This window comes from Ambystoma mexicanum, chromosome 9 (genome assembly GCF_040938575.1).
Source record: "Ambystoma mexicanum isolate Mex_15411 chromosome 9, UKY_AmexF1_1, whole genome shotgun sequence".
Classification (NCBI taxonomy): domain Eukaryota; kingdom Metazoa; phylum Chordata; class Amphibia; order Caudata; family Ambystomatidae; genus Ambystoma; species Ambystoma mexicanum.
Genome location: NC_090931.1, coordinates 281,020,805 through 281,044,564, shown reverse-complemented (window position 1 = coordinate 281,044,564; position 23,760 = coordinate 281,020,805). Strand labels below are relative to the sequence as shown.

The window sequence follows — 23,760 nt, the reverse complement described above, 5'->3', positions numbered from 1 at the left end:
CATAGGTAAGTTATATACACAGGAAAATTATATACATACAGGATATATGCCTATATGTGATTCATACTACAGGCAGTAGGCAGGCACATGTAAAGCCGGGGGGGAGGGGGAGGGGGAGGTATCACTCACAGGTTAGTTACATAAAAAATATGCACTTACATAATGCAATTTAGGTTACGCTCAGGCAGATTATATACATGCAGGAATATATATATATGTTATTCATACTGCAGGCAGTAGGCAGGCACAAATAGAGCCTAGGGGAGTCATGATTCATGGAGTTGTAGCATATGACTAGCCAGTCCTCTCGCTCTTCTAACCGAGTAGAAGCAAAACGACGTACCCCTCCAAGATGATCCGCTGGGGTGAGATGGTTGTGGCTGTCTGATGGCGGCACCAAGGGATTTGGCTGCTACATTGGAGGTCTGTAGCTTCTCTAGACTTTCGTCAGCTTTGCCTGCAAACAGTCGAGTGCCATCAAAGGGCATGTTGAGGAGTTTCGATTGCACGTCCGGTGGAAAAAACGTATTCCCGCAACCACGCAAACCTGCATATTAAAGTGCTTGCCACCATGGCTTTGCTGATGCTATAAGACGAGTCCAGTCCTGATCGCAGAGACTCACACATGGCCTCCTTACCGTATATACAATATTCAGGAAGCCGTCTCTCTCTTCCCCTTCGGGAATATGGTCAGCCTCCATAGTTACACAGTCCCACAGGGTTAGTGTAAATTCTGTTAAGGCTCAATTGGCATTTGCAGACTTGAGAGCCATGCTCCCAGCAGAAAATACCTTCCTAACCCAAGTGTTGAAATGCTTATCCCCGTTTGGTCGGAAGATTGGGTAAGCAGCCTGTTTGGAAGTAGACTTTGCTGCCTGAAAAACTAGGTTCTCTGGTGTTGGGTGCTTTGACAGATGGCTAGAGTCGTTACTTGAGGGTCTGTACTTCTTGGTGAGGTTCTTATTCACTGCTGGACTTGATTCAGGAACCTCCCAATTTGCCATAAACCTTTTTTAAAGTGCAACATGAAATGGGAGACTGGGATCCTTCTGTTGACCTTTATCGAGAATATCTGTCAGGTTGTCTTGCTCGAATGAAAATCTATAACTCTGGTCGTAAGGTGCCTATAAAAGGCATCTGCATGGTCTGCCGGGTCTGGCTTTTCAAGTTGAGCTGATGTATGAACACCGCTAGCAGATTGAAGGTTCTCATAAATCCCTTAACCTGGACTCCTCTGAAATGAGGCTTTCAGTGGGGTCGAGTGTGCCAAACTCCAACCTAAACGGTGGAGTGTCCTGGTCCGATGGATTGTACTCCTCATTAATGGAGGATAAAAACTTGAAAAAAACCTTCTTTTGCAAAGGCTTGTAGGATTTTTAAACTTTAGGAACTTTGCTGAAGGTTTAATGGGCAAAGCTGTCAATGCCTTTGGCTTTGGCACTGATGGAGTTGACTGTCTCACCGCTAATGGAGTCGATGTTTGACGATTTCTTGGTTGATTTTGGCATCAACAGAGCCCTCGAAGGGCTTGACTCAACTTGATGGGAGTCTTATACGATTGTTAATCGTGTCGAGACCGCAGGGGTTCTCGAGGGGTCTCCGGCCTACGTCATGGGCTAGAGGGCACGCAGGATTCAGCCTTAGCTTTTTCATTATCAGCTTTTGATGGCACGACAGGTGCATGGCCTCTTTCTTTCTCTTTCAAGGGGGTCTGGCCTCCTTCTCGAAAATTGTAAGCATTTTGTGCCTGAATTATTCCCACTTGTTTGGAGTGGAGGATTTGGTTGGGCAGGTTGGTTATCATTCTCTTCGGAGAGGAATCGGATGAAGACAAATTATGCGATCTATAGTGCTTTTTCTTCGCCTTCTTGGAAAAGGACGCGGAATGGGGCGACTCGCACCTGGGGTGAGAATGCTTTTTTGATCTCTTCCTTCAAGGAGAGTCACCTCTCAAATCGGACAACCTTTTCTTCGACAGTCTTCGATGGGGATTTAGTAGGTGGCCTACCTGCTGCAAATTTCCCTTAACGCTATTTCAGAGCCTTATTAGTCATGGACTGATAGGACTCGCAGTCTGCAGTCCTATGCTCCGTGCCAAGACACCACAGACACACAAGATGAGGATACATGAGGGACATCTTGTTTCTGCAGTCGTGGCATTTTTTTAACTCTGTCTTCGGGGTTGATGGATTCGAAGACGAGCCCATCGTATTCTAGTATCAAAGTTTTTCTCAACAAAAAAAAGAAGCGCGCCTTATTTCTTGAAGCGTTAGCTAGCATGGAAAAAGCAAACTGTAGCTAACGGGCGCTGTGCGTGCTATACATACCGATGATTACTTCAACTCTGAGATGAAAGCCCTCGTGCTTAGATGTTTCTCTCAGTTTCTTCACTTCACACAGAGCTCCTTTCATGGATGGTTTATAAATGAGCAAGGCTGGCTCCTTCTGGTCAGAGTGCACCTGCTCCTAGTGAATTTCATTCTAGCAAGCCCAATAGAGTTGAGGGCTCTTGTCACTAGCATCTTCCTCCTGGAAGTAAGAAACACAGAATGACACAAAGTATCTGTCTTGCTCATATTTATGTAAGGTGTGTTGATTGTATCCAATCAGTATCTGGTTGACCCAGTGCGCCTTTTGCCTTTTTGGTTTACTAGAAGCCCCTCACGTTTCACCCAATTGTGCCCTTGGATGCAGCGCCCATGATGCCTCCCCACTCCGTAATATCTCGTTATTGGGCTCCTTCCCTGCATGTGCCGCGCTGGCATTTCCCGCTCTCCTTTGACCCTCCTTTGTCTGCCGGTTCCTCCATTCGGCACAGGTAAGCAGGCATCATTGAAAGCACGTGTTACGGAACACGTGGCACTCGGGCGATGCGATTCCGAGTCAGGCATCCGTCCCAGTCGGTAGGATATGGAGGGCTATCTGTCTCGCTCCTCCTCTACTCCCTCAGCAGCGAAGGTATTGAACGTGGTCACCGTCTGGTTCCCCCCTCCTCCTTGGCGATGCCAGCTCTGATCATGCTCATTGCTCCCTCACCACCACTGCGCTGCCGGCACCTACTGCGATGATCTCCACGTTCCTCCTCTAAGTGGTTGGCACTGACTGCGCTAGTCTCTCCAAGTTCCCTCACACACACACAATTGGCACTGTGTGGAAAACACTGTTCCCTGGACTAGACCACAATGTCCTGTAAAGTGACTTCCTTGAAAGCCCAGGGTTCAGAGTTCAAAAAAGCCAAATCAGACTGGCTTCCTACGACTACAGACATTGCTATCGGAGCCATACGATTTGTGCACACATCTGTGTTTTAGGGCCAATATGACCTCAAGGAAGACACTTTCTGGTACACGGATCCTTGCTTCTTGTGTGCTAAAACCTAGGGCTCTTTGTACCGGCAAAGAAAAAGATTTTCAGTGGAAAATGCAATGTTGCAGTAATTGCTTCCATTGTCGATTTAGTGAGAGCATTGTCAGTGCAGGAATTTCCAAAGACATGTTTTGTCACAACCTAACCTTTACTGTTCCAGCTTTATATATGCTATGTACTGTGGCATCAAATCCTATAAGCTAAAATGTTTTTGTCATTGGGATTCTGTCCAATGGGGCCCAGCAATGTGACTGATGTGCGTCAATTTGTCGCCTCTTGGTGGGCCTTCTCCTTCCTAACACAGGCCTAGGATTTGAACTACACTCCTTTATTAAAAAAAGACCATGACATTGATCTAAAACTATTGTTAAGAATTCAACTCCAATATCAGATGTGGGAATGTTTCCTGCAATAAGCGTACTGGAGCACAACATGTACAAAGCCAACCAAAGTCAGTCATGACTCAGCACTCAACATTTTGTTTCCGCTGAGGTTTGGAAAGTAAATGCTCCAAAGTTACTCTCATAAATAATGTTGTAGGAGTGGCAATGGGGGGGGGCAGACTGCTATGCTTTTCAGAGTGGACAGTGGACTTCTCTTATGCACCAGGTTTGCATTCAGAGCTCCCATTCAAAACAGACATTTCCAACAAGGGAAACTCACTTGTTCATGGACCTTTTGATACTCTTAATGAGCTCTGCCAAACGCGCCCAATGGAAGTGAGAGATTAATTATGCAGCAACCATGCAAGGGATAAGGAAAACCTACTTATAAGTTTAACAAACAGTTTAAAGTGACTGAATGTGTCTATTTTTTCCAATCCTATCTTTCCCTCAAAACATTCTTCAGTTTGGGAGCAATCTCATTTTTTTGTTGAACGTCTACCCTTGGTCTAAAAACCGGAGTTTTACAAAGTTTACCCAAAACAACCCTGCGTCTACAAATTTGAGGATGATCAATCAGATAGAGGGGAGCAGTCAGCAACTGAAGTATATGGGGGTCATCATAGTGGGTTCTTCCCTGAACCAGTGGATCACTGAAGTGAGGTGCCAAGCAACTGAACGTTGTCCAAAGTTATTTACCAAGATTTGCTAATTATTTTGAAATACTTAATCATAGAAAAATGCAGAAATGTCAATTTTCATATGTCGCCTACGTTTGAAGAGGTGACCTCATCACTAATGTTTACTCTTCAAAGCAAATAAAGTCCAAAAAAGAACACTTTCATTTCTTCTGAGGTTTTGCCTGGAATGGTAAATGTCACCTAATGGTTGTGAAGGACATGAGGACACCTTGCTGCTCTTTGAACTTGCTCTTGCTGTAATGGGCAGTGTTAATCAAGGGTTATTGTAAGTATAAATAGAAAAGTAATTAAACATAAAACAAAATTATAAATTCGATAGATGAGTAAAATTAAAAACACTCAGGAATTAAAAGAGGATATCAGGTATATGTGTCAATAATGCACAAGTTGTAACTGCACTAAAAAGCACACCAGGCAAATTCAGAGTAATCACAATAGGAGCAGAGTTGATCTCTCCATACCATTCAGAAGCCAAAAGGGAGCAACTCACCAGCTCTGGGAGCACCAAGCCCTTTTGAGAAAAAAATGACACTTGAGCAAGAGGCATTGATAAACGTTACTTAACTTCCCTCACTGTATACGTTACATATGGTTCCAATAACAAAAACGCAGACATCTATGGCTGTAATTTGCAGCGCTACATGAAAAACAAATGTGATGTTCAATCCTCTGTAGCGCGCAAACACCACTAATTTCATGGGAGTCAAATACTTGCAGAGTCCGCCAAAACTTCTACTCCACCAATGCACGATTACATTGCATGATTACATAATTTCATGAGTTCTTGATAGATCTAGTCCCAAATACTCAACCTGAGGTTTAAAACATTGTATGAAAACCAGGAATGGAGTACAATATTCCAAGTAAAAGCTATGATTTTTTTGCAGGACCCACAAAAACACGTCCAAATCGATTTTTAAGAAAATGTGAATTCATAACTATGAGAGAGCTGTAAATGTAATAAGTCATGAAACCGCACTCTAATTAGTATGGTGCTTGGGCTGTACCCTTGGAGCCAAGTATACAGACTACGAAAATCCAAGAACAATAAAACGCTAAGATGCACTTGTTTGCCCCTTTACAAAAACAGATGAGACTGTCAGACCACTGCTTGAGCTGGAAGCTGTTGAAGCAAACATTGGTCACAAACCCAATAGCAATTATCTGTGCAACCTACAGGTCACTGAGCAAAGTAGATTAGATAAAATGCACTGCTCATGCTCGTCTTTTAATCAGGGCTACCGTAAACAAAGAGCTTCAAGAAATATGTGCAGAAGACTAAAAGCACAGAATAAAACAGTACAAACTATCAACTTGAATTTATCACAGATATGCCTATGTAGATTACAACAAATGGCTTGCAATTCCATATTTTATGGTAACATCCAAGTTCTTCCTAGGAACAAGCATCCCAATTTGAAGATGCACATTTACCCATCTTGGATTAGGAATACGTGAGCAGTAAATAGCTGGATTAATGAAGAGTGGTTGATGAGCTAATGCAGCCAAGTGATCATGCCTTGTAAATGATAAAACAGTTATGGCAAAGTGGGGACAGCAAGTACAATTCAAAATACATTTTTAATACTAAACCAAAGTTTAATTTTTGAGAAAGTAAAGTCTTTGCGAACCTACTGGCGGCAGGGTATAGTATGTATAAGGATAGGCGTCTTGTCTAGTTTAGTCTGAGCACAACACACTTTTTTGCTGTGTAGGGGAAGGGGGCGCTCTACTGGTGCTCAGCTGTGTTAACCATCCAATGGAGTTACTTGCATAGTCCATCATGCATGTCAACACAAACAGGGTAACACGCTTTGACAACATACTCTTGAGATTCATTCACAGTGGGAAAGAAGTTATGTGCAACTGTGTCAAAAAAGTTAACGTAATCTAGAATACCCGACGGCCCCATTTCAACGCAACTAAATAGCTTTACATTTCTCATGGAATTTCACAGGTTCACAACCAGCAAAGAATTTGGTTAAAAAATATGAAATGCATTAAATTGTGTGCAAGTGAACCACACCCAGCTTACATATTAAAAACAGTAATTGAAGAGTCTATCTAATGTGGCTTGACCGGGGAGGAAGGGGAGGCCGAACTTTGCATCATAATGAGACCCAGCATCGCCATTGGGAAGACGTTACAACGCATTGCAGAATTCTACAAACTCTTTGAATGTACACCTCTTGAGCAGGCTGACACAAAATGCAATAAAATCTTATACGCAAAGTGTTTCAGTTGCATGGACATGCCTTCCCTACAGCAAGGGCCCCAAGACAAACAATGACAGTGCAATACTTCATTTTCAGGTTATTTGCAGAGACTAAAAGAAAGACTCATCAAGCAAGCCTAGAGACTAAATGGAGGCTTGTTGTGGCATTTGCATTCTCATGGATAGAAGACTAAAATGGTCCCAATCCATGACAGCAAGGATCTAAAGTGAACAATTTATTGGAGAAAGATGTTCTGTACAATGGCAAGAACATGTTTACATAAAACATGAAGAGAATAAAGTGAAGTTGGCAGATCTCTAGGAGGTAAGCATCACGTGTCAGGATCAAGCCCTTATTTCTTCATGAGTGTTTCACCTGCCAAATTGGAATATCCAATAACGGAAGCTAGATGTCAGCAGAGTTTAGTAGTAAAATCTGCTTTGGAAGTTTGCGCTTGCTAATAAAAGAGAACCATCATATTGAAGCATCAGGCCAAGTTGAATACAATTCCAAAGCCCACTCAGACTCAGTTATTTCATGTTGTACCAAGAAGAATCAAATGGTGGAATCACCAAACCATTCAAATAATCATGAAGCACCAATGAAAACACATTAAAATATATGTAATACTTTGCAATACAGATAACTTGCAGTTTAGAGTCTTTTTGCTGAAGTAAAAGGGTTTGGACAAATTACTATCTCCTCCTATGCAAGTTGTCAATGGAGCATTCTGAACCGCATCCGAGACAGCTCCATAAAGGTCAACCTGAAGACCTCGTTGGAAGCAATGGATTATCAAAAAGTAGCACTAGGACTCTCAACTTAGCTAAGTAATCTCACTCTAGAGAAAAAATAATGCTACATGAAGAGGTTTTCCGTGCACTAAAGGCAGTCAACAGGATCAGCAACAAGCCAGGACACTGACAACTTTTCAAATAAATCAGTGGCTCGAGTGACTGGTTGAGGAACACAGCTCTTTCCTGATACAACTAGTCTTGTGGTAAGAGTATTCCCCTGGGATCGCTTAACTGTTTCTATAGATAGGTATAGGTTTACTAGTGTTATAAAAGGTTTATATAGTGCATTGTCAGCACAGGTGTTCTCTTGGTGGTAATAATAATTGACGTGTCAGGCTCCTAAACGAGGTAGTGGAAGAACCCTAGAATGTAAAAAGCCAGGTTTTTTCAGCTGTTGTGAAACCATAGTTGGTCTGAGCTTCACTCAGCCATAGCTCTCTGTCAAACCTGCTTCTCATAGCTAGAGCATTGCCTGCCCTAACTTCGAGTGATGCTGCAGGGAACACTTTCCTGCTAATAGCCTCAAGCTTCTGCCCTTCCCTGTGTAGGGTAGCAGTTAAGAGGAGAGGCTGGATTTGGTTGTTTTTTTTCTGTCCGCCAATATGACAGTCTGGTTTTTGATGTCCTCTCAGGCACAATGGTGCAGTATACAATGCCTTATACTTTTTCTCTGGGCAAGCAAGTAGGACTGGAGTGGACAGGGGCACTGCCAAGATCTTTTTTCCTGCCTCCCATTTTGTGTCAAGGATATGGATGGTAGTTACTGTGCGCTTTCTCTTGTCCCTAAGCTCAGAGCATAGGTTTCTTCTCTTCACTAGCCATCTGTATCTGAAAACGTTCAGCCGATTTGACTATTAGGGAAAGAAACCACACATCATCCAGTGGTGATGCACACCCGGAGAGTCAGGATTCCTTTGCTTCTCGATTATGTAGGTGTCCCATTCATCTGCGTCCTGATATTGTGTATCTCTGGGGAGTTTGTCTTCCTCTGGTTCGTCATCATGAGTGTATGAGAAGTCCCTAAATGGGTCATCTCCAACGTTAGGGTCTTATGGGTCTTCCAGCCACGTTGATACTGATGCTGTGGCCGGAGCTATATAGTCCCGGGTCCGTGGTGGTGATAAGGACTTTGGTGGTGAAAAAACAATGCTGGTTCTGGGGCCTAGAGGCTGGAGAAATGTGTGTCTTGGCGATGTACTGCGGGTTGACCGGTGCTTGCGGTGACTACTCCCTGAATGTGATCTATTCAAGAGCATCAAACGTGACCTGCTCTGTGAAGATCGGTGCAGGGAGGTATAGCAAGTGCTCAGCGGTGACCTGTCTAGTCTTGGCAAATCTTCTCACACTGTTGTAGGTGACGTCCTCCTATGGTGAGACACACTTTCTTGTCTTGAATGCAGTGTGGCTGCCAACCGAGCTCTGTCACTTCTGAAGATTGTCAATGATTCTCTGCATTGAATGCATGAGAGTCGGGTCAAATGGATCTGATGTATCCTCCATGGTAGGCCGCAAGTGCAGGCTTTGCTTGTTAGGCAAAGGAGGCTGTATTCCTTCTTCGATATCGGAGAACTCCTCCTAAAGGAGGACAACTGGCATCTAAACCATTTCTGTAATTGGAGACAGTTGTCCGGTACCTATGTTGGTCCTAATTGGTGTCCTCTTTTCTGGCCCATCTGCCTTCTGTTGTCCATCTGCTGTGGGTGGAATGGCTGCGTAATCAACAGTGACAGTCGTCAAAGTCTGACCTGTTCTAGATATGTTTTGCCCTGTGATGTTATAGTTGCTGAGACATCTTTAGGTGACTTTGTGGGCAGGGTTGTCCTTGGTCATCTTTTCCGTGAGCAGTGTGCAGGTTGTCGACTACTTTGTGGACGAGCATTGCTTCATGGACGATGACTCCTTTCTCACTGGCCGTCGATGGTCTGTCTGATTTTGGCAGCAACTGTCTGCTTGTGGATGGCAGGGAGTTTACACTCGTAGATTGTGTCCCTGTTGATGGCTGTTTCATCGACAAAGGTTTAAGGAGGGTTTCCTTACCTTTCCGACTGTGCTTGCACCCTGGATGTTGACTTTTGGATCCTTTTTGAGTCGTGGAAGCAGTCCTTTCACCCCTCCTCTTCATTTTATGAGGTGGTGAATCTGCCCTCTCCACTGAAGAAACTGTTCTTTTATAAACTTGCTTCTCAGCATGCTTGAGGTTGAAGGCACTGTTTTTGAGGATTCTTCATCTGAAGACATGCGTCTACTTTTTAGGTGCAACAGGAGCAACCTGTACCTGTCGTGTAGAGTCTTGAGAAAAAGACTGGCAGATCTTACATGCCTGAATGTCATCGGGTATAGGCAGTAGATGCAGTACTTATGAGGATCCCTTATGAAGATGACTTTCTGCAATCTCGGAAAAGAGAAGTCTTCTCCTTAAAAGTTTGCATGGCTGGATCAACCTGAAGTGCACTGGGGGCACCAAATACTCGACCATTTCAAGGAGAAGGGAGATTCTCCTGAGACCAAGAAAACACTGAGAAGTCAACCTAGCTGCCTCTCTTGAAAACGTTCACAAAGGGATTTCTAAGGTGAGTTTTTAATATCAAAATTCTAACTAAGCACTGAAAGCTAATGAGGATTCCCTTGTCAGACGGACTGCAGTGAAAACTCTGTAGATGGCTGCTTGGGGTGCAGCCATCTACAGAAACTCTGTAGATGGTTGGTTGGGGGTCAAAACCAAAAGGAGGTGAAGGGACTACACAAGTTAAAGTCTGCACAGGACCATTAGGCAATCAGTATGGCTTTTTCCTAGGGAAATATATGTTATAGGAAAGAGGAGCACACACTTGTTCCATGAACAGTTAACCTCCTCAGCCACTGATGTTCTCTCCTACTAGTTTCTGTGCTCTTCACATCATCGGGGGTGGGGATCTTTGCTTGCATCGCACAGCAAGTGCAGGTGTTCTCAATCAGTGATTATTCTGCTGCAAGGACTTCTGGTAGCTGTAGTAATCGGGCTTGCAGGGAACCTGCTCACACCAAGACCCACAGTGAGGAAAGGGGGGTGATGGGCACAGTAGCCCACAGTGGAACTCCAAAGCAGGGCATGTGTCAGCCAGGTGCTGCACCCTATGGGAGTATGAATATTCCATCCTTCAGAAATCCATGATTATAAACAGTACAGGATAGAGGGGCGCACGCGGGTTCCCTGCACAGTTAACCTACTCAGCCACTGATGTTCCCCTCCTACCGGTTTCTCTGCTCTTCACACCGAGCCCCTCTTTGCTGTACTGTTTATATTCATGGATTTCTGAAGGGTGGCAGGATTAGTGGTTGAGTAGGTTAACTGTGCCGGGACAGGGAACCAGAGGGTACCATAAGTATTCAAGCATGTGAATCTATGAAAGCTAGCAATGCTGGAGAAACGGTGTTGCAAGAGGCATGTGGTGTGAAGGAAAGGGCCACTGCATTATCACCAAAGTACAGCTGTGAAATGCTATGGATGAGTCAAACACCCCGTATTACATAGTGCACCCATAACTAGCTACCTCATTTGTTCATGTCAAACAGATGACCGAGCAGGAAGACACATTATTGCTGCCTATAGTGGGAAGGTGTGTGTAAAAAAGTCTTATAAGAAAGCCTTCCCCATGCTTTTTTACATGCCACTAATAATGTAGCCCTGTTTTGGCTAGACAGCCATATATATTTACATATACTAGGCAATGATGTCAATTTGAAAAAGGTCCATATTTTACAAATAGTTTGAAACTGGAGAGACCTCCCCCCCCCCCTCCCCTTCCAAGGCCCCATCTATTTTCAGATTATGAGACAGAAGTACAGGTAATCCGTTCAGGACCCGACAAAGTGGTCAAGCATGGAATTCATGAGGACAACAAAGGTTTCATGATTTTACTAACTGGGCCTCAAGGAGGGGGGAAGAGGATAGATATGCAACACCAAGCAATGGCACCTGCTCTGTGCACAACAGAGTGCAGGCTGAATAACAGGGCAATCCTTAGACAGAATGGATACGCATAGGAACTCAGCTGCCACAAGTTGCATTGTGCTCAGATTGTAGGCTCCACACTAAGTAGAGGGAGATGGCAAAAGGACCGGAAAGAAAGGGATGGCAAATACTTATTCCAAGGGTCTCATGAAAGCACTAAATAAACTAATTAGGAATGTGTTCGATAGTAAAAGAACCATAACATTATCAACTCAAGTAGAATTTCATGAGAAATTGAAATTACTACCCCTGCAAAGCTCTATTTTAATGTGCATTTGACATTTATCTTTTGAAATTCCAATTAAATGCTCCATAGTTAACCTATTTTCCAAACTCATTCCTCACCCTTCTCTCTTACCCATCCACTCAAACCAGAGGTTACAATAACAAAAGTAAATATCAATAAAAACAGAAATATGATCTTAGGTGCTACAAAGGGAATGCAAGCCTCTAAGGGTCTGCAGCTGAGCTACCTCTTCAGAGCCCTTACCTGATCCTCTTGCGGCTGCCACAGCGGCTGCTGCTACTGGTCCATAGGCTGCGGTTGCTGGAAAACCTAACCAGGAAAAAAGAAATAAAAAGGGTAAAAGGAAATTGCACAGACATTCACCCCAGCAAAAAAAAAATCAATTTGCAGATTAATTATTAGGTCATTTTTTTGCAGGAATATAGAACTCCCAATGCAGATATGGAGTTAAATATAATTTTGTCATCCTTCTTCAATCGTACACCAAACCAAGCACATTATGAGTTCACACATTGCCTTAATTTGAAGTCACACTCTACAAGGACTACTTGCTAATTTAAATGAAAACCTTTTAGGGGCCTTCTTGCAAAGGAGCTTTTAAGCAAATGTGGTTTTTGATAGCATGTTGGGGTAGACCGTAGGAGGCAGAAGTGTGTCCATAAGCATCTGAAGTATCACATAATTTGTAGCCAAATGGCAGTTCTTTTTCGTGAACCCTGAAAGCAGCAGCCGTCCACTGATTCATCAGGTCAAACTGGACATTTTGGAATGCCTAATCTCTTTTAAACCCGTGCTGCAATGTGCTACTGGTAAGTTTTTACTTGCAATGACCAAATCATTTTGCCAGAGTACTTGAACTCCTCAACAATAGCAGCAAATAAAAGATTGTTCTGAGAATCGACTCAAAAAAGTTACCCTGCACCAAAAAAAGGATATATACATTTTAAACTTTAGTGTTCTTGAAAACAAGATGGGCAATTATAAAAATTGTGTTACTCACCACAGTGACTAACATACTCTGAGTCCTTAGTGCTCTTTCCTCCATCCTACATGGGCGACCCTCGCTAGGGACGGGAACGTAACCTTTTTCACCAGAAAACAAACACTTTCCCTTTAAATGTACACGCACCCGGGGGTGCCGCCTTGGGAGCATGCGTTCCCTTAACCCCACCCACCGGTGCCACACCTCAGTTCCCTTTGACGCGTTTGCTGTACTAGATCAGAACAACCCTGCTATTTTCAGAGGGGGTTGGAGGAATGGCGGGACTTATGCAAGAAAGGGGGCTAAGGACTAGGAGTATGTTAGTCACTCTGATGAGTAACACAATTACTCCTACATCCCGTCCTCTTTCCTCCATCCTGCATGGCGATTACCACGGACTAGACAGCCCTGGGCAGGAGCATGCTTATGGATTCTATGCATACAGGGTAAGCAGAACTGCCTGCCCAAAGGCAGGGTCAGCCCGCGTGCTGGTATCCAAACAGTAATGCTTGCAGGAGGCTGATGGGGTGGCTGATGTGGCTGCCCTGCTAATCACCTGCCATGGCACATAGCGTCGGAAAGCGACCGCTGCTGCCTTGGCCCCGATTGTGAGAGTGTGCATGTCCCTTGGGACCTCCTTGCGCTTTGTCTTGTACGGCTCATGGATGGCTGCGACCCACCATTTGGCTATAGATGCCTTGGACGCTTGCTCACCTGGTTTCGATCCTCCGAAGGTAAAGAATGAGGCGTCCGATCTGCAGAAGTCCTTAGTCCTAGCCAGGTAGAACTTTAAAGCTTGTCTGACGTTCCAGACATTGGAGCACCTTTTCTGCCGCATTAGGGAATAAGGAACAAGTAACTTTTGTTCTCCAGCATGGCTCTGGCATGGATGCACATGCTCATGAATATTCCCAGTCGTCAGGCTGGGAATCCTCGGTAAAGAAAAAAAAATCAGTTTCAGTTTCGCTTCTGAACTTTCTTTCTCCTAACAACCAATCACTGGTCTATGGGTTATACTGCACCCAGCCAATGACTGCCCTCTACCTAAGCCCCTCCTCTGGCAGCCATCTTCAGATTTGGTAGTACGTAAGTGGCAGTAGGACCAAGAGAAGAGATGCAGAGGGGTAGGAGGAAGGGTTCGCATCTGAATCCATGCCAGACCCATGCTGGAGAACAACAGTTACAGGTAAGTAACTTGTTCCTTCTCCAGCATGGGGTCTGGCATGGATTCACATGCTCATGAAGAATACATAGCAGTACAACACATGTACAACCACGGGAGGTGGCAAGGCTCAACATTAAGCATTTCAACATCTCAACATTAAACATCTCTTACCTCCTCACCAGGCTCACCTTCAAGCAAACAGGTTGTGCAGAACTGCTTGGCCGACTCTGGACTCCTCCCTGGAATCCCGGTAAAAGCAGTCGAATCTTGTGAAGGTGTGCGTCGACCTCCACGTAGCAGCCCTGCAGATGTCCAGCAGGGGCACACCAGACAGGAACGCTGTAGTTGCAGCGATTGCTCTGGTGGAATGGGCTCTCGGACGGCCAGGCAACGGTCAGTTTGCCAACCGATGACAATGGGTGATGCAGCCAGAGAGCCATCTGGAAATAGAAGCCTTGGAGAGGGCCTTCCCTTGGTTCACAGGGCCAAAGTCCACAAACAGCTGTGATGTCTTCCGAAAATTCTTTGTGCGGTCCACGTAGAACTTCAGCACTCTAGCCACATCCAGCAAGTGCAAAGTCCTCTCAGCCGGCGACGAAGGCGACGGGAAGAAAACAAGCAGCACCAAGGGCTCATTGAGATGGAAGTCTGACGGCACCTTGGGCATGAAGGAGGGGTGCATCCTCAGCATGACCCTCGTTTCGTGGAACGTCAAGTATGGAGGCTTACAAGAGAGGGCCTGAATCTCTCCCACTCGTCGTGCAGAGGTGATGGCCAAAAGAAACGCAGTCTTCCACAATATGAATTTCAGAGGTGCCGAATGCAGAGGCTCTAACAGAGGACGCATGAGCCTAGTCAGCACCACATTGAGCTCCCACGCCTGGGCCGAAGCCTTCACCGGCGGGAACGAGCAGTAAAAGTCCTTTCATGAACTCCTTAACCAGGCGATGAGACCACAGCGACGATCGCCGCAGAGCTCTGGTAAAGCGTGAGATAGCCGCCAGATGAATTTTGATGGAGGTGTGCGCTAGCGCCGCCTTGGCCAGCGACAGCAAGGATGGCAGCACTTGAGGGGGCATAATTCGTAGAGGGTTTATCTTCTGTGCACTGCACCAGATGGTGAACCTCTTCCATTTATGTCCGTAGCACTTAAAAGTTGAAGAAGCCCTGGCCTCCGAACTCTAGTGCTGCAGGAGCCAGGCCTGCAGGTTCAGCGACTCTTGGTTGTGATGCAGAATTGCGCCTCCTACCCTGGCGAGAAGATCTGCGTCCGCCGGAAGCTTTACTAGGGGGGGATGCTGACATGTCCAGAAGGTCCAGGAACCATATCTGCCTCGGCCACGCCGGTGTAACGAGGATCATCCTGCACCGGGACAGTCTGAGTTGACTGATGAATCGCAGAAGCAACGGCAATGGAGGGAACGCATAGAGGAACAGGCCGTCCCAAGGGAAGGAGAATGCATCCCCCATGCTCCCTGGCTGGGGAAACCTGCTGGCGAACCTCCGGCACTTAGTGTTCCTCACCGTCGCAAAAAGGTTGATCTGGGGATTGCCCCATCGTCGAAACAGTAGATCCACTTGATCCTGCTGCAGCTCCCACTCATGGCAAGAGCGCAGCTCCCTGCTGAGTGAGTTGGCAATAGTGTTCTTCACTCCTGCCAGATGAAAAGGTACCAGGAACATCCCCTGGACGACGGCTCTGTGCTGCAGATCCTGCGCTTCCGTGGGGAGGGCCGGGGATCTGGTGCTCCCCTGCTTCCGAATGTAGAACATTGTGGCGGTGTTGTCGGTGAAGACCCGCACCACCTTGCCCTTGAGGGATGGAAGGAATGATTTGAGGGCCTAAAACATGGCCCGGAGCTCCAGGACTTTGATATGCAACGACTTCTCCCGCAGGATCCAAAGGCCTCTTGCGCTGAGATTTCCAGTGTGCGCCCCATCAATCTAGGGAGGCGTCCGTCGTCACCTGATTTTCCAGGGTCTGAAAGTCTGTGCCTGCCGCTAGATGCACGCGGACACCCCACCACCGAATCACCCGACAGAATATCTTGTTGAGGGCGATCTTGTCCTCAAAGCTTCCCGAGACTTGTATCCAACAGGCGTCGAGGAACTCCTGCAGCTGCCACATCCGCAGCCTGCACAGCCAAACGAGGTAGATGCATGGCGACATCAGGCCGAGAAGGGACTTGATGGACCTCACCCTGGCAACTTCCATGGTCAACGGCCATTGTACCTTGCCCAGAATGGCTTTTATCCTGTCCTCTGACGGTGAGGCCAGGCGCTCCACTGTGTTCAGCCTGGACCCCAGGAACCGAGTATCCTACAATGGCACCAAGCAGGACTTGACAGTTTATCGAGGACCCCAGTTCTGTGAGCAGGCGGGCAGTCCTCACTTTGAGTTCGACAGCGAGCTCCCTTGACTTCGCTCGGATGAGCCAATCGTCCAGCTTGGGGTAGATGTAGACCCTCTGCAAGCGCAGCTGCGCCGTCAACGGTGCCAGGCACTTGGTGAAGACCTTTGGAGCATACTTCAAACCGAAGCGAAGGGCCTTGAATTGATAGTGCTGTCCTTGGACCACTAAGAGCAGAAACCTTCGATGCCTCTTGCGGATGGGGATGTGGAAATAAGCATCCTTCAAGTCCTTCCTCCAGCTGTCCCAGGACGTCTGAAGGGCGACCATCCGGAACTTGATGTATTTTTGAGGCGGCGGAGGTCTAGAAAGGGTTGCCAACCGCCGGTCTTCTTTTGGACAAGGAATTACCACGAGTATACTACGGAGCCTCGGAGCCACTTTGGGACAAGTTCTGTCGTGCCCTTTTTCAGCATCGCTCGTACCTCTAGAAGCAGTTGCGGAACGTGGTTTTCTTTCCTGGCCACAGGTGGAAAACTGGGACAATTCCTTTGGAACTCCAAAATGTGTCTAAGGGCCAGGGCATCCAACACCCAACGGTCGGTGGAGATGGACTTCCACACGCCGAAGCCCGCCAGCTGGCCTCCCACTGGGGTGCTCGTGTGGGGGACCGACATCACGGCTGGTTCAGTCCTGTTTCACCGAGGCTGTACCACCTTGGACCCCTTGGCGATGACTATTTTCTCCGGCTTTGCTGCGGCCCCTGTAGGCATCCAGGGACGAAGAATGGGCCGCTTGACGGTAGGAAGAAAAGTTGCCACTGAAACCTTTGGCGGCACCCTGTGACTTGCCTCTGGAAGCCCGAAAGGACAGCCGTCGCTGCTGAGTGTGCCCAAGGCAGGGGTCGTCTCAGTGTCTGCCTTGATGGCCTGCAGCGACTCGTCCACCGGCTTGCCGTACAAGTTGTCCCTGTCGTAGGGCATGTCCAATACCCTTTTCTGGACGTCCTGATGGAAGTTGGTGCCCTTGAGCCAACCATGCCGACGAAGGCAAACGCTGTTGCCCATCTGGCAGAACCTGGTGTCGGCGATGTCCGTGGCCACCGTGATGGGAGGGTCCGATGCCACCTCGCCTTCTTGCAGGATTTCAAGGGCCTCCGCCCTCTTGTCAGCCAGGAGGAAATCCAGGAGAGGGGTGATTTTAAACCACAGCTCCCTGTAGTAGCGGGCCACGATGGCGAGAGCGTTGGCCGCCTTAATGGTTGTCGCCGACGAGATGACCTGTCGTCCCATGGTGTCTAGCTTCTTTCCCACGCCGTCCGGTGGGGAAGTGGAAGCCGATGCCGCCGACCCTGCAGATTTCTTCCTGGCCGCCGCCAAGTCCACAGAGTCCGGGGACGGCTGCACTCTAAGACACTTCAATGCAGAGTCTGAAACCAGGCATTTCTTCTCGTACCGGTCTCTCTTCGCCAGGACCGAGGATGGGTTTTTCAGGAGGGACAGCCCTTCGTTCCAAATATTGTCCGACAGCAGGATCGAGAGCACGGTCTTCCTTTTTGCCTCTAGTCATTGATAAAGGAATCCTTCCTTCCTCTTTTCATCAGGGTTGAGCTGAAACAGCTTCGAGGCCCTAGAGATCATGGCCTGGAAGGAGACGATCTCGTTGGGGGGAGAAGTCCTGGGTACTGGCGACGGGAGATCTGTTCCATCCTGTTCACAGTCGTCCGTACCCATCGTCGCCGTATCCAGCTGCGTCTCGTCCCTCGACGCAGGGGATGGAGGGGAGGGTTGGTACAGTGGAGGAGGATGGACTAGTCTCCTCTTAGTTGGTGGATCCTCTGAAGGTCCAGGTGCTGGATCACCCGTCGGAGGCTTGGGCAACCTTTGTCCGTATCTCATTGCACAGGGTGTGCAGAGCTAGAAGGATGTGCTCCGACCTCTCCGTTGGTGGTGGAGGCGGTTGCGACGGGAGCGTTGGAAGTGGCGTGGTGTGGTGTCTGGTTTCTCACCGCCCTGCCGTTCCTTGTTGGTTCCCTTGTCGCTCTCTCCATCTGCCTCGTCGTGGTCCTTCCAGTAGGACCGGGCCTCAACGCCCTTCTTCTCAGACACTGTTGTCATGCCTGAAAGCTCCTCCTCGGAAGAGATCTCCGAGCTGGACCACTGCGCTCCCCCTTCTTCTCGGCCAAGGGCGACGGTTTCAGGGAGATGATCGGCACTGTCCATCGTCTTCACGGGAGTCTTCTCAATGGGCACAAAGGGCACAAAGGACGATTCCCTCTGGGCGGGCAGGGAAACTCTTGCCTTGGATGTCTCCTGGGAACCCACACCCACGCCCTTCGGTAGGGACGCCACCACTCCCTCAATAGACTGTTTCGCCTGGTAAACCTGGGCCTTCACGACCTTGGGTGCCTGAGGCCTTGACCGTGGGGGGAGGATCAGCGCCTCGCTCACCCTTGGCTTTCTACGTCAGAGTTGATTGGGCCTTCTCCAGAAGCTTACCCGGGTGATCCGAATTCCTTTTCTTCACCGAGCCGGAGCATTGGCTCGTGGTTGACAGCGTCGCGATGCTGTACCAACGGCGCTCCCAGTGCCTGCGGACTGGCGGTGCTTTGCCTTCTGTTGGGCCCCCGTCGCCGGAGCGCCCTCAAAGGTCTTAGAAGACCACTCATATTTCCTCTTGTGTGAAGTATGCTGCCGGGGCTCACCTCCCACAGGGTTCTTCGTCTCCGGCCACTCAGCTAGCCACTTGCAACGGTCCTTAATGGTGCGGGAGGACATGTCCTTGCAGAACGCACAGGCCTCCTCCACATGCGGTTTGTCTGAGTGTAGGCAGTAAAGGCACCAAGTATGCCCATACTCCAGGAAAATGTTCTGTAGTCCACATCCTGGGCAGATCCTGAACAGGGGTGTCGAGTCTCCCTTATCTTCGGCCAAGTCCATCCGGGGTAGGCCTCAAGAATCTTCTGGAATCCTCCAAGAAGGGCGTAGAAGCTTCTGAAAATGGGTCCCTTTTATTTGGATGATGAATCGGTGGAGCTTGTGACTCAATTGACCGAGAAAAATAGAGTAAACTCTTTGAAAAAAAAACGCAATATGCAGTAAAAGCTCGAGAGCTATAGCACGAGGACTCCCAACACTTGAACGTGTGGAAAATATCTGAAGATGGCTGCCAGAGGGGCTTAGGTAGAGGGCAGTCATTGGCTGGGGGCAGTATGACCCAGAGACCAGTGATTGGTTGTTAGGAGAAAGACAGTTCAGTAGCGAAACTGATTTTTTTCTTTACCAAGGATTCCCAGCCTGACGACGGGGAATACTCATGAGCATGTGAATCCATGCCAGACCCCATGCTGGAGAAAGTGGGGAGCATGATCTCTTTGTTGAGATGAAAAGAGGAGACGACTTTTGGGAGGAACCTAGGATGAGTGCAAAGCACTACCTTGTCCCGATGAAACGCAGTGTACGGCTCTGTAGCCACTAGAGCCTGAATCTTGCCGACTCTGCGAGCCGAGGTGAGCCCTACCAGGAGCACTGTCTTGAGAACGACTCATTTGAGGTTTACTGTAGCCATGGGTTCAAAAGGTTTGTACGCCAGGGCGCCGAGTACCACTTTAAGGTCCCAGTCTGGGTGCAGGTGCCTGACCGGTGGGTACAGTTTTCTTAGCCACGCTACACGTCTTTTGACCACTGGGTTGGATGATGAAAAGGAATACCTGTACGAATTCCTGTATGCCCCTATGGCCGCCAGGTATGTCTAACACATGTCCACCTGGACCTCTGATCTAGCCAAATAGGCTGAGAAGGATAGCACCTGTTCTAGCGTGCACGTCAGTGGGTCCACTCCATTTTCTTTGGCCCAGAAGCAGAATATGGTCCATTTGCTCTTCTACGGTTTCCGTGTAGCTTGACTCCTGGCTTCTTGGATGATTTTCAGGTTGTCCCGAGACAACTGGAGATACTGAAGCAGTACCTGCTCAGAGACCAAGCTGCTAGGGCTAGCTTCTCTGGGGAGAGGTGGATCACTGCTCCCCCTTTCTGTACCAGGAGCAGGTCCAGCCCGAGATGGAGGGGAGCCGGAGGTTGGTCTGACAACTGCAGCAGGTCTGAGAACCATGGCCTGCCCGGCCACTTTGGAGATATTAGAATGAGACGCAGCTGGCTGACTTCCCTGATCTTGCTGATGACTTTGTGGAGAAAAGGGGGCAGGGTGCAGGATCGGAGGGAACGCGTAGGCCCAGATTCTATTCCATTGAATCAGTAGTGCGTTCCCCCATGGCACCTTGCCCCCGGCCACCCCAAGAGGCGAACAGCTGGTATGTACAGTTGCTCTCTATGTCGCAACCAGGTCTATGCTCGGGTGCCCCCAACTGCTGAAAATATCTGTAAGGTGCTTCTTGTTCAACTGCCACTCGTAGCTCTCTGAGCCCAACCGGCTGAGGCTGTCGGCCTCTAGGTTTGAATCTCCCGGAAGGTGCACTGCTGAGATCCAGATGTCCAGCGCAATGGCCGACTCCCAAATGGCTATGGTCAACTTGCACAGAGGCGGCGATCTGGTGCCCCACTGTTTGTTGAGGTAATACATGCAGGTAGAGTTGTCCGTCGGAATGCACACTACTCTGCTCCTGATGGGAAGGAATGCCCCGAGCTTAAGCCAGATAGCCATAATTTCCAACCAGTTGATATGGTTCTGCTGGTCGACCATAGACCATGTACAGCATGTCCAACCAGGGTGGCCGCCCCACCCAGTTAGGATGAGTCTGTCGTAATGGTGTTATCTGCCTTGGGTGGTCTGAATCATCTGCCCGCCAAGAGGTTGGACTCCTGCCTCCACCACTACAGGTCCAAAGTGCACGGGTAGGTCGATTGCTGCCGCCTGAGCTCCTGGTTCCTGATCCCAGGAGTCCAAATATTGTAGCTGCAGGCTCCTCATCTGTAGCCTGGTGTAGGCAACCGCCAGGAGACAGGCCGCCATCATGCCCAATAGGTGCTGATACCACCTTGCCATTGTTACAGTCCTGCTGAAGAAGTGACCCACAGCAACCTTGATTGTTGTCACTGTTTCCCTCGTGGGGAACGCTATTTGCCTCTGCATGTCCCACTGAAATCCCAAGCATACCAGTGTGTGTTGGTTGTAACTGTTAGGGAGAATTCTCACTTATGGCTAATTTCCGAGTTCCCCAGCAGCTTTGCTGGATTTGAAGGGTTTATTTATTTTTACCTGCTAAGAGTGACTCTTTTTCCCACTCTTAGGCATCTTTGCTATGTGTGTTCTAGGCTATTTTTGTGTTTAATGGCTATGGGATCTTTTCTCTGACCCATAGAAACCATCTTTAGCACATGTGTTACACAGCACCCTCCGTGCAGTGACACAGGGGTGTCGTAGCGACCCCCAAACATAGACTCCATACCATGGGGCTAACTACTGTCTCCCAGGGCATGTAAAGTCCCCATTGACTTTACTAGTCAATCTCTATGAACTAAACCAGTACATCCCATCTTAAAATGGAAGTACTGGAAGGGGTTAATAGTTTTCCCCCTATGTTCATTTTCGAGAGGGTACCTTAAAGTCCCCCTCTACAAAGTTTCTGGCTGGTGGCAGTGGTTACTACCTTTTATATTCGACCACAAATATTTTCTTATGGGATTTTCCAATTGTTCGAGGCTAATACTTTTACTGACAGCCTCTAACATACCGCTGGTTTATTTTATTATTAACCTTACTCTGGTAGGTTTTATTTGCCAGAACTTTGATATAAATTCTTTCTTGTGTCTTACTCTAAACTCCTAGCCCAGGTCGGGGATCCTTTGTTTGCTCTTTTGGCGGGCTTCTGCCAAGAAGCTCTCCTTTCGGCGCCTCTGAGTCTGGGGTGGGTCTGTTGTTTGGGAGGGGGAGTAGAACCCCTGGACAGAGTTGCCGTAGCAACTCACGTCGCACTCTAATCTGAAAGGCTGGAGGGTCTCCCGCCAAGAAGACCACTCCACTGTGTGAGTGACAGACAGGCTGTATGAATGGGTCTCTTTCTGCATAAAAGCAGGGTCCTGAGGACTGGAAGGGCAAGACGTCGCCACTGGAACAACTGAACCGAAGGGGAGAGAAGCCACAGACATCTTCAGCATCTACACCACCAGTGAAGCCCTGCCGGATCCTCTCACCACTTTTCATCCACACGACAAGAGGAGATCTTCAGCGAAAGAGCCTCCTTCCTTTGAGCTGGTGGGGTCAACCAGTTCACCTATCGCTCCTTCAGACCTGCCTTGGTCGAATCGACAGTGCCCAGCACTTGGAGACCGGATAACCAGGCAGCTATAGACCTGGGGCGCGATTAAAAGGAGCGTACCTTTTAAACTTCGTTTGGCAGCACCGCGGCTGGCTTCATCCCTGGGTAGTGCAGCGACTCGAACCATCCTCCACGACAAGAGCCTCTCTTCCTCTGTTGGATCCCTCGACCTGCAGGAACTACCAGGAACAACCGCCACCGCAGGAGCCACTTCTTCACGTTTAAGGTACATTGTTCCGCCAGGCCGCCCTTTTTCCGTGGTAGCCCTAAAGGTGTTTTAAATCCTTTAACTACTTATGGGGTCGGCTGCCCTCTCTCTTAACATTGACTTTCGCCTTGCATCTACCTCTTCATTATTTTTCTACTAAAGACTTGACTGCAGCTACAAGGAAATGTTTGCTCCTAAGCTCTTGGTCCTGTACCACTGACTCTGGCTCAGGCCTATTGACTCTGGCTAATTTGTTAGATCTGCTCTTACTAGATTGGTTTTCAATGAGAAATGTGTTGATGCACCTAAATCTTCTAAACCCCTCTTCCATCCTACTATTTTAACTTGTGGAGTGCCATTTTGCTCAGTTTTCATTCACTTATCTTTTGACTAAAGTGTTACTGTGCATTACTTGTTCACAAAACTTCAGGGAAGTGCTGCTAGGGGGTGTCTGAAGATATTTTGGTTTAACTTGTGCTTTCCGTCCCTTTCATTGAATTGCTAGAGTGCCATTTGTAGTTGGTATTCACTGTGCCGTTTTGCTCAGTTTTCACAATACCGCAAACTTGTCTACAATTGAATAGGGAGTTGAATTTACTTTTCCTTGACTGAATCTTAACTTACTTTACCAACTGTGATTATGTGTTGACTTAGAAGTGTATAAAATAAATATATATTCTCTTTTTAATACAAAGCTTTGGTCAGTGTTTCCTTGCTCCATAGTACTGTACTACCTATTGTGTAAACCCTGAATACTGCTCATCTCCCTCTTGAGATAAGTGACTGCTCAGCCACAGCTACCAACTAAATCTTTGTGGTATAGACTGATACCAAAGGGTATTTATTGCTCTCACCTGTAGTCCTAATCTGGTGTAGTGCTCCCTAAGGGAACTGCACTGGATTCTGCCTAACAGTAACTGACTTCTGGCAGTTGATTGAGAACCCCAGCTCGTATTTTGTGTTCATGAGCTTGGCGGCTGAATATCTCACTTGCTCCAGAGACCTTGCTCGGACTAACCAGCCGTTGAGGTACGGGTATACATGATGGCCCTCTGCCCGGCGCAGAGCCGCTAACGCAT

At 47.8% G+C, this 23,760-nt stretch overlaps 1 protein-coding gene across 15 annotated transcripts in view; it reads right to left on the bottom strand.

Annotated features, from left to right (window-relative positions):
* MSI2 (musashi RNA binding protein 2) overlaps window positions 1-23,760 on the bottom strand; it is a 2,560,560-nt gene that overhangs the window by 407,168 nt on the left and 2,129,632 nt on the right. For 14 of the 15 annotated variants that reach the window (XM_069614640.1, XM_069614629.1, XM_069614635.1 and 11 more), the window contains one exon: window positions 11,945-12,010. The exons of the other annotated variant lie outside the window; for it this stretch is intronic. In XM_069614640.1, the coding sequence (XP_069470741.1) occupies window positions 11,945-12,010 (66 nt within the window). The remainder of the gene's footprint in view (window positions 1-11,944; window positions 12,011-23,760) is intronic. 15 annotated transcript variants of the gene reach the window in all.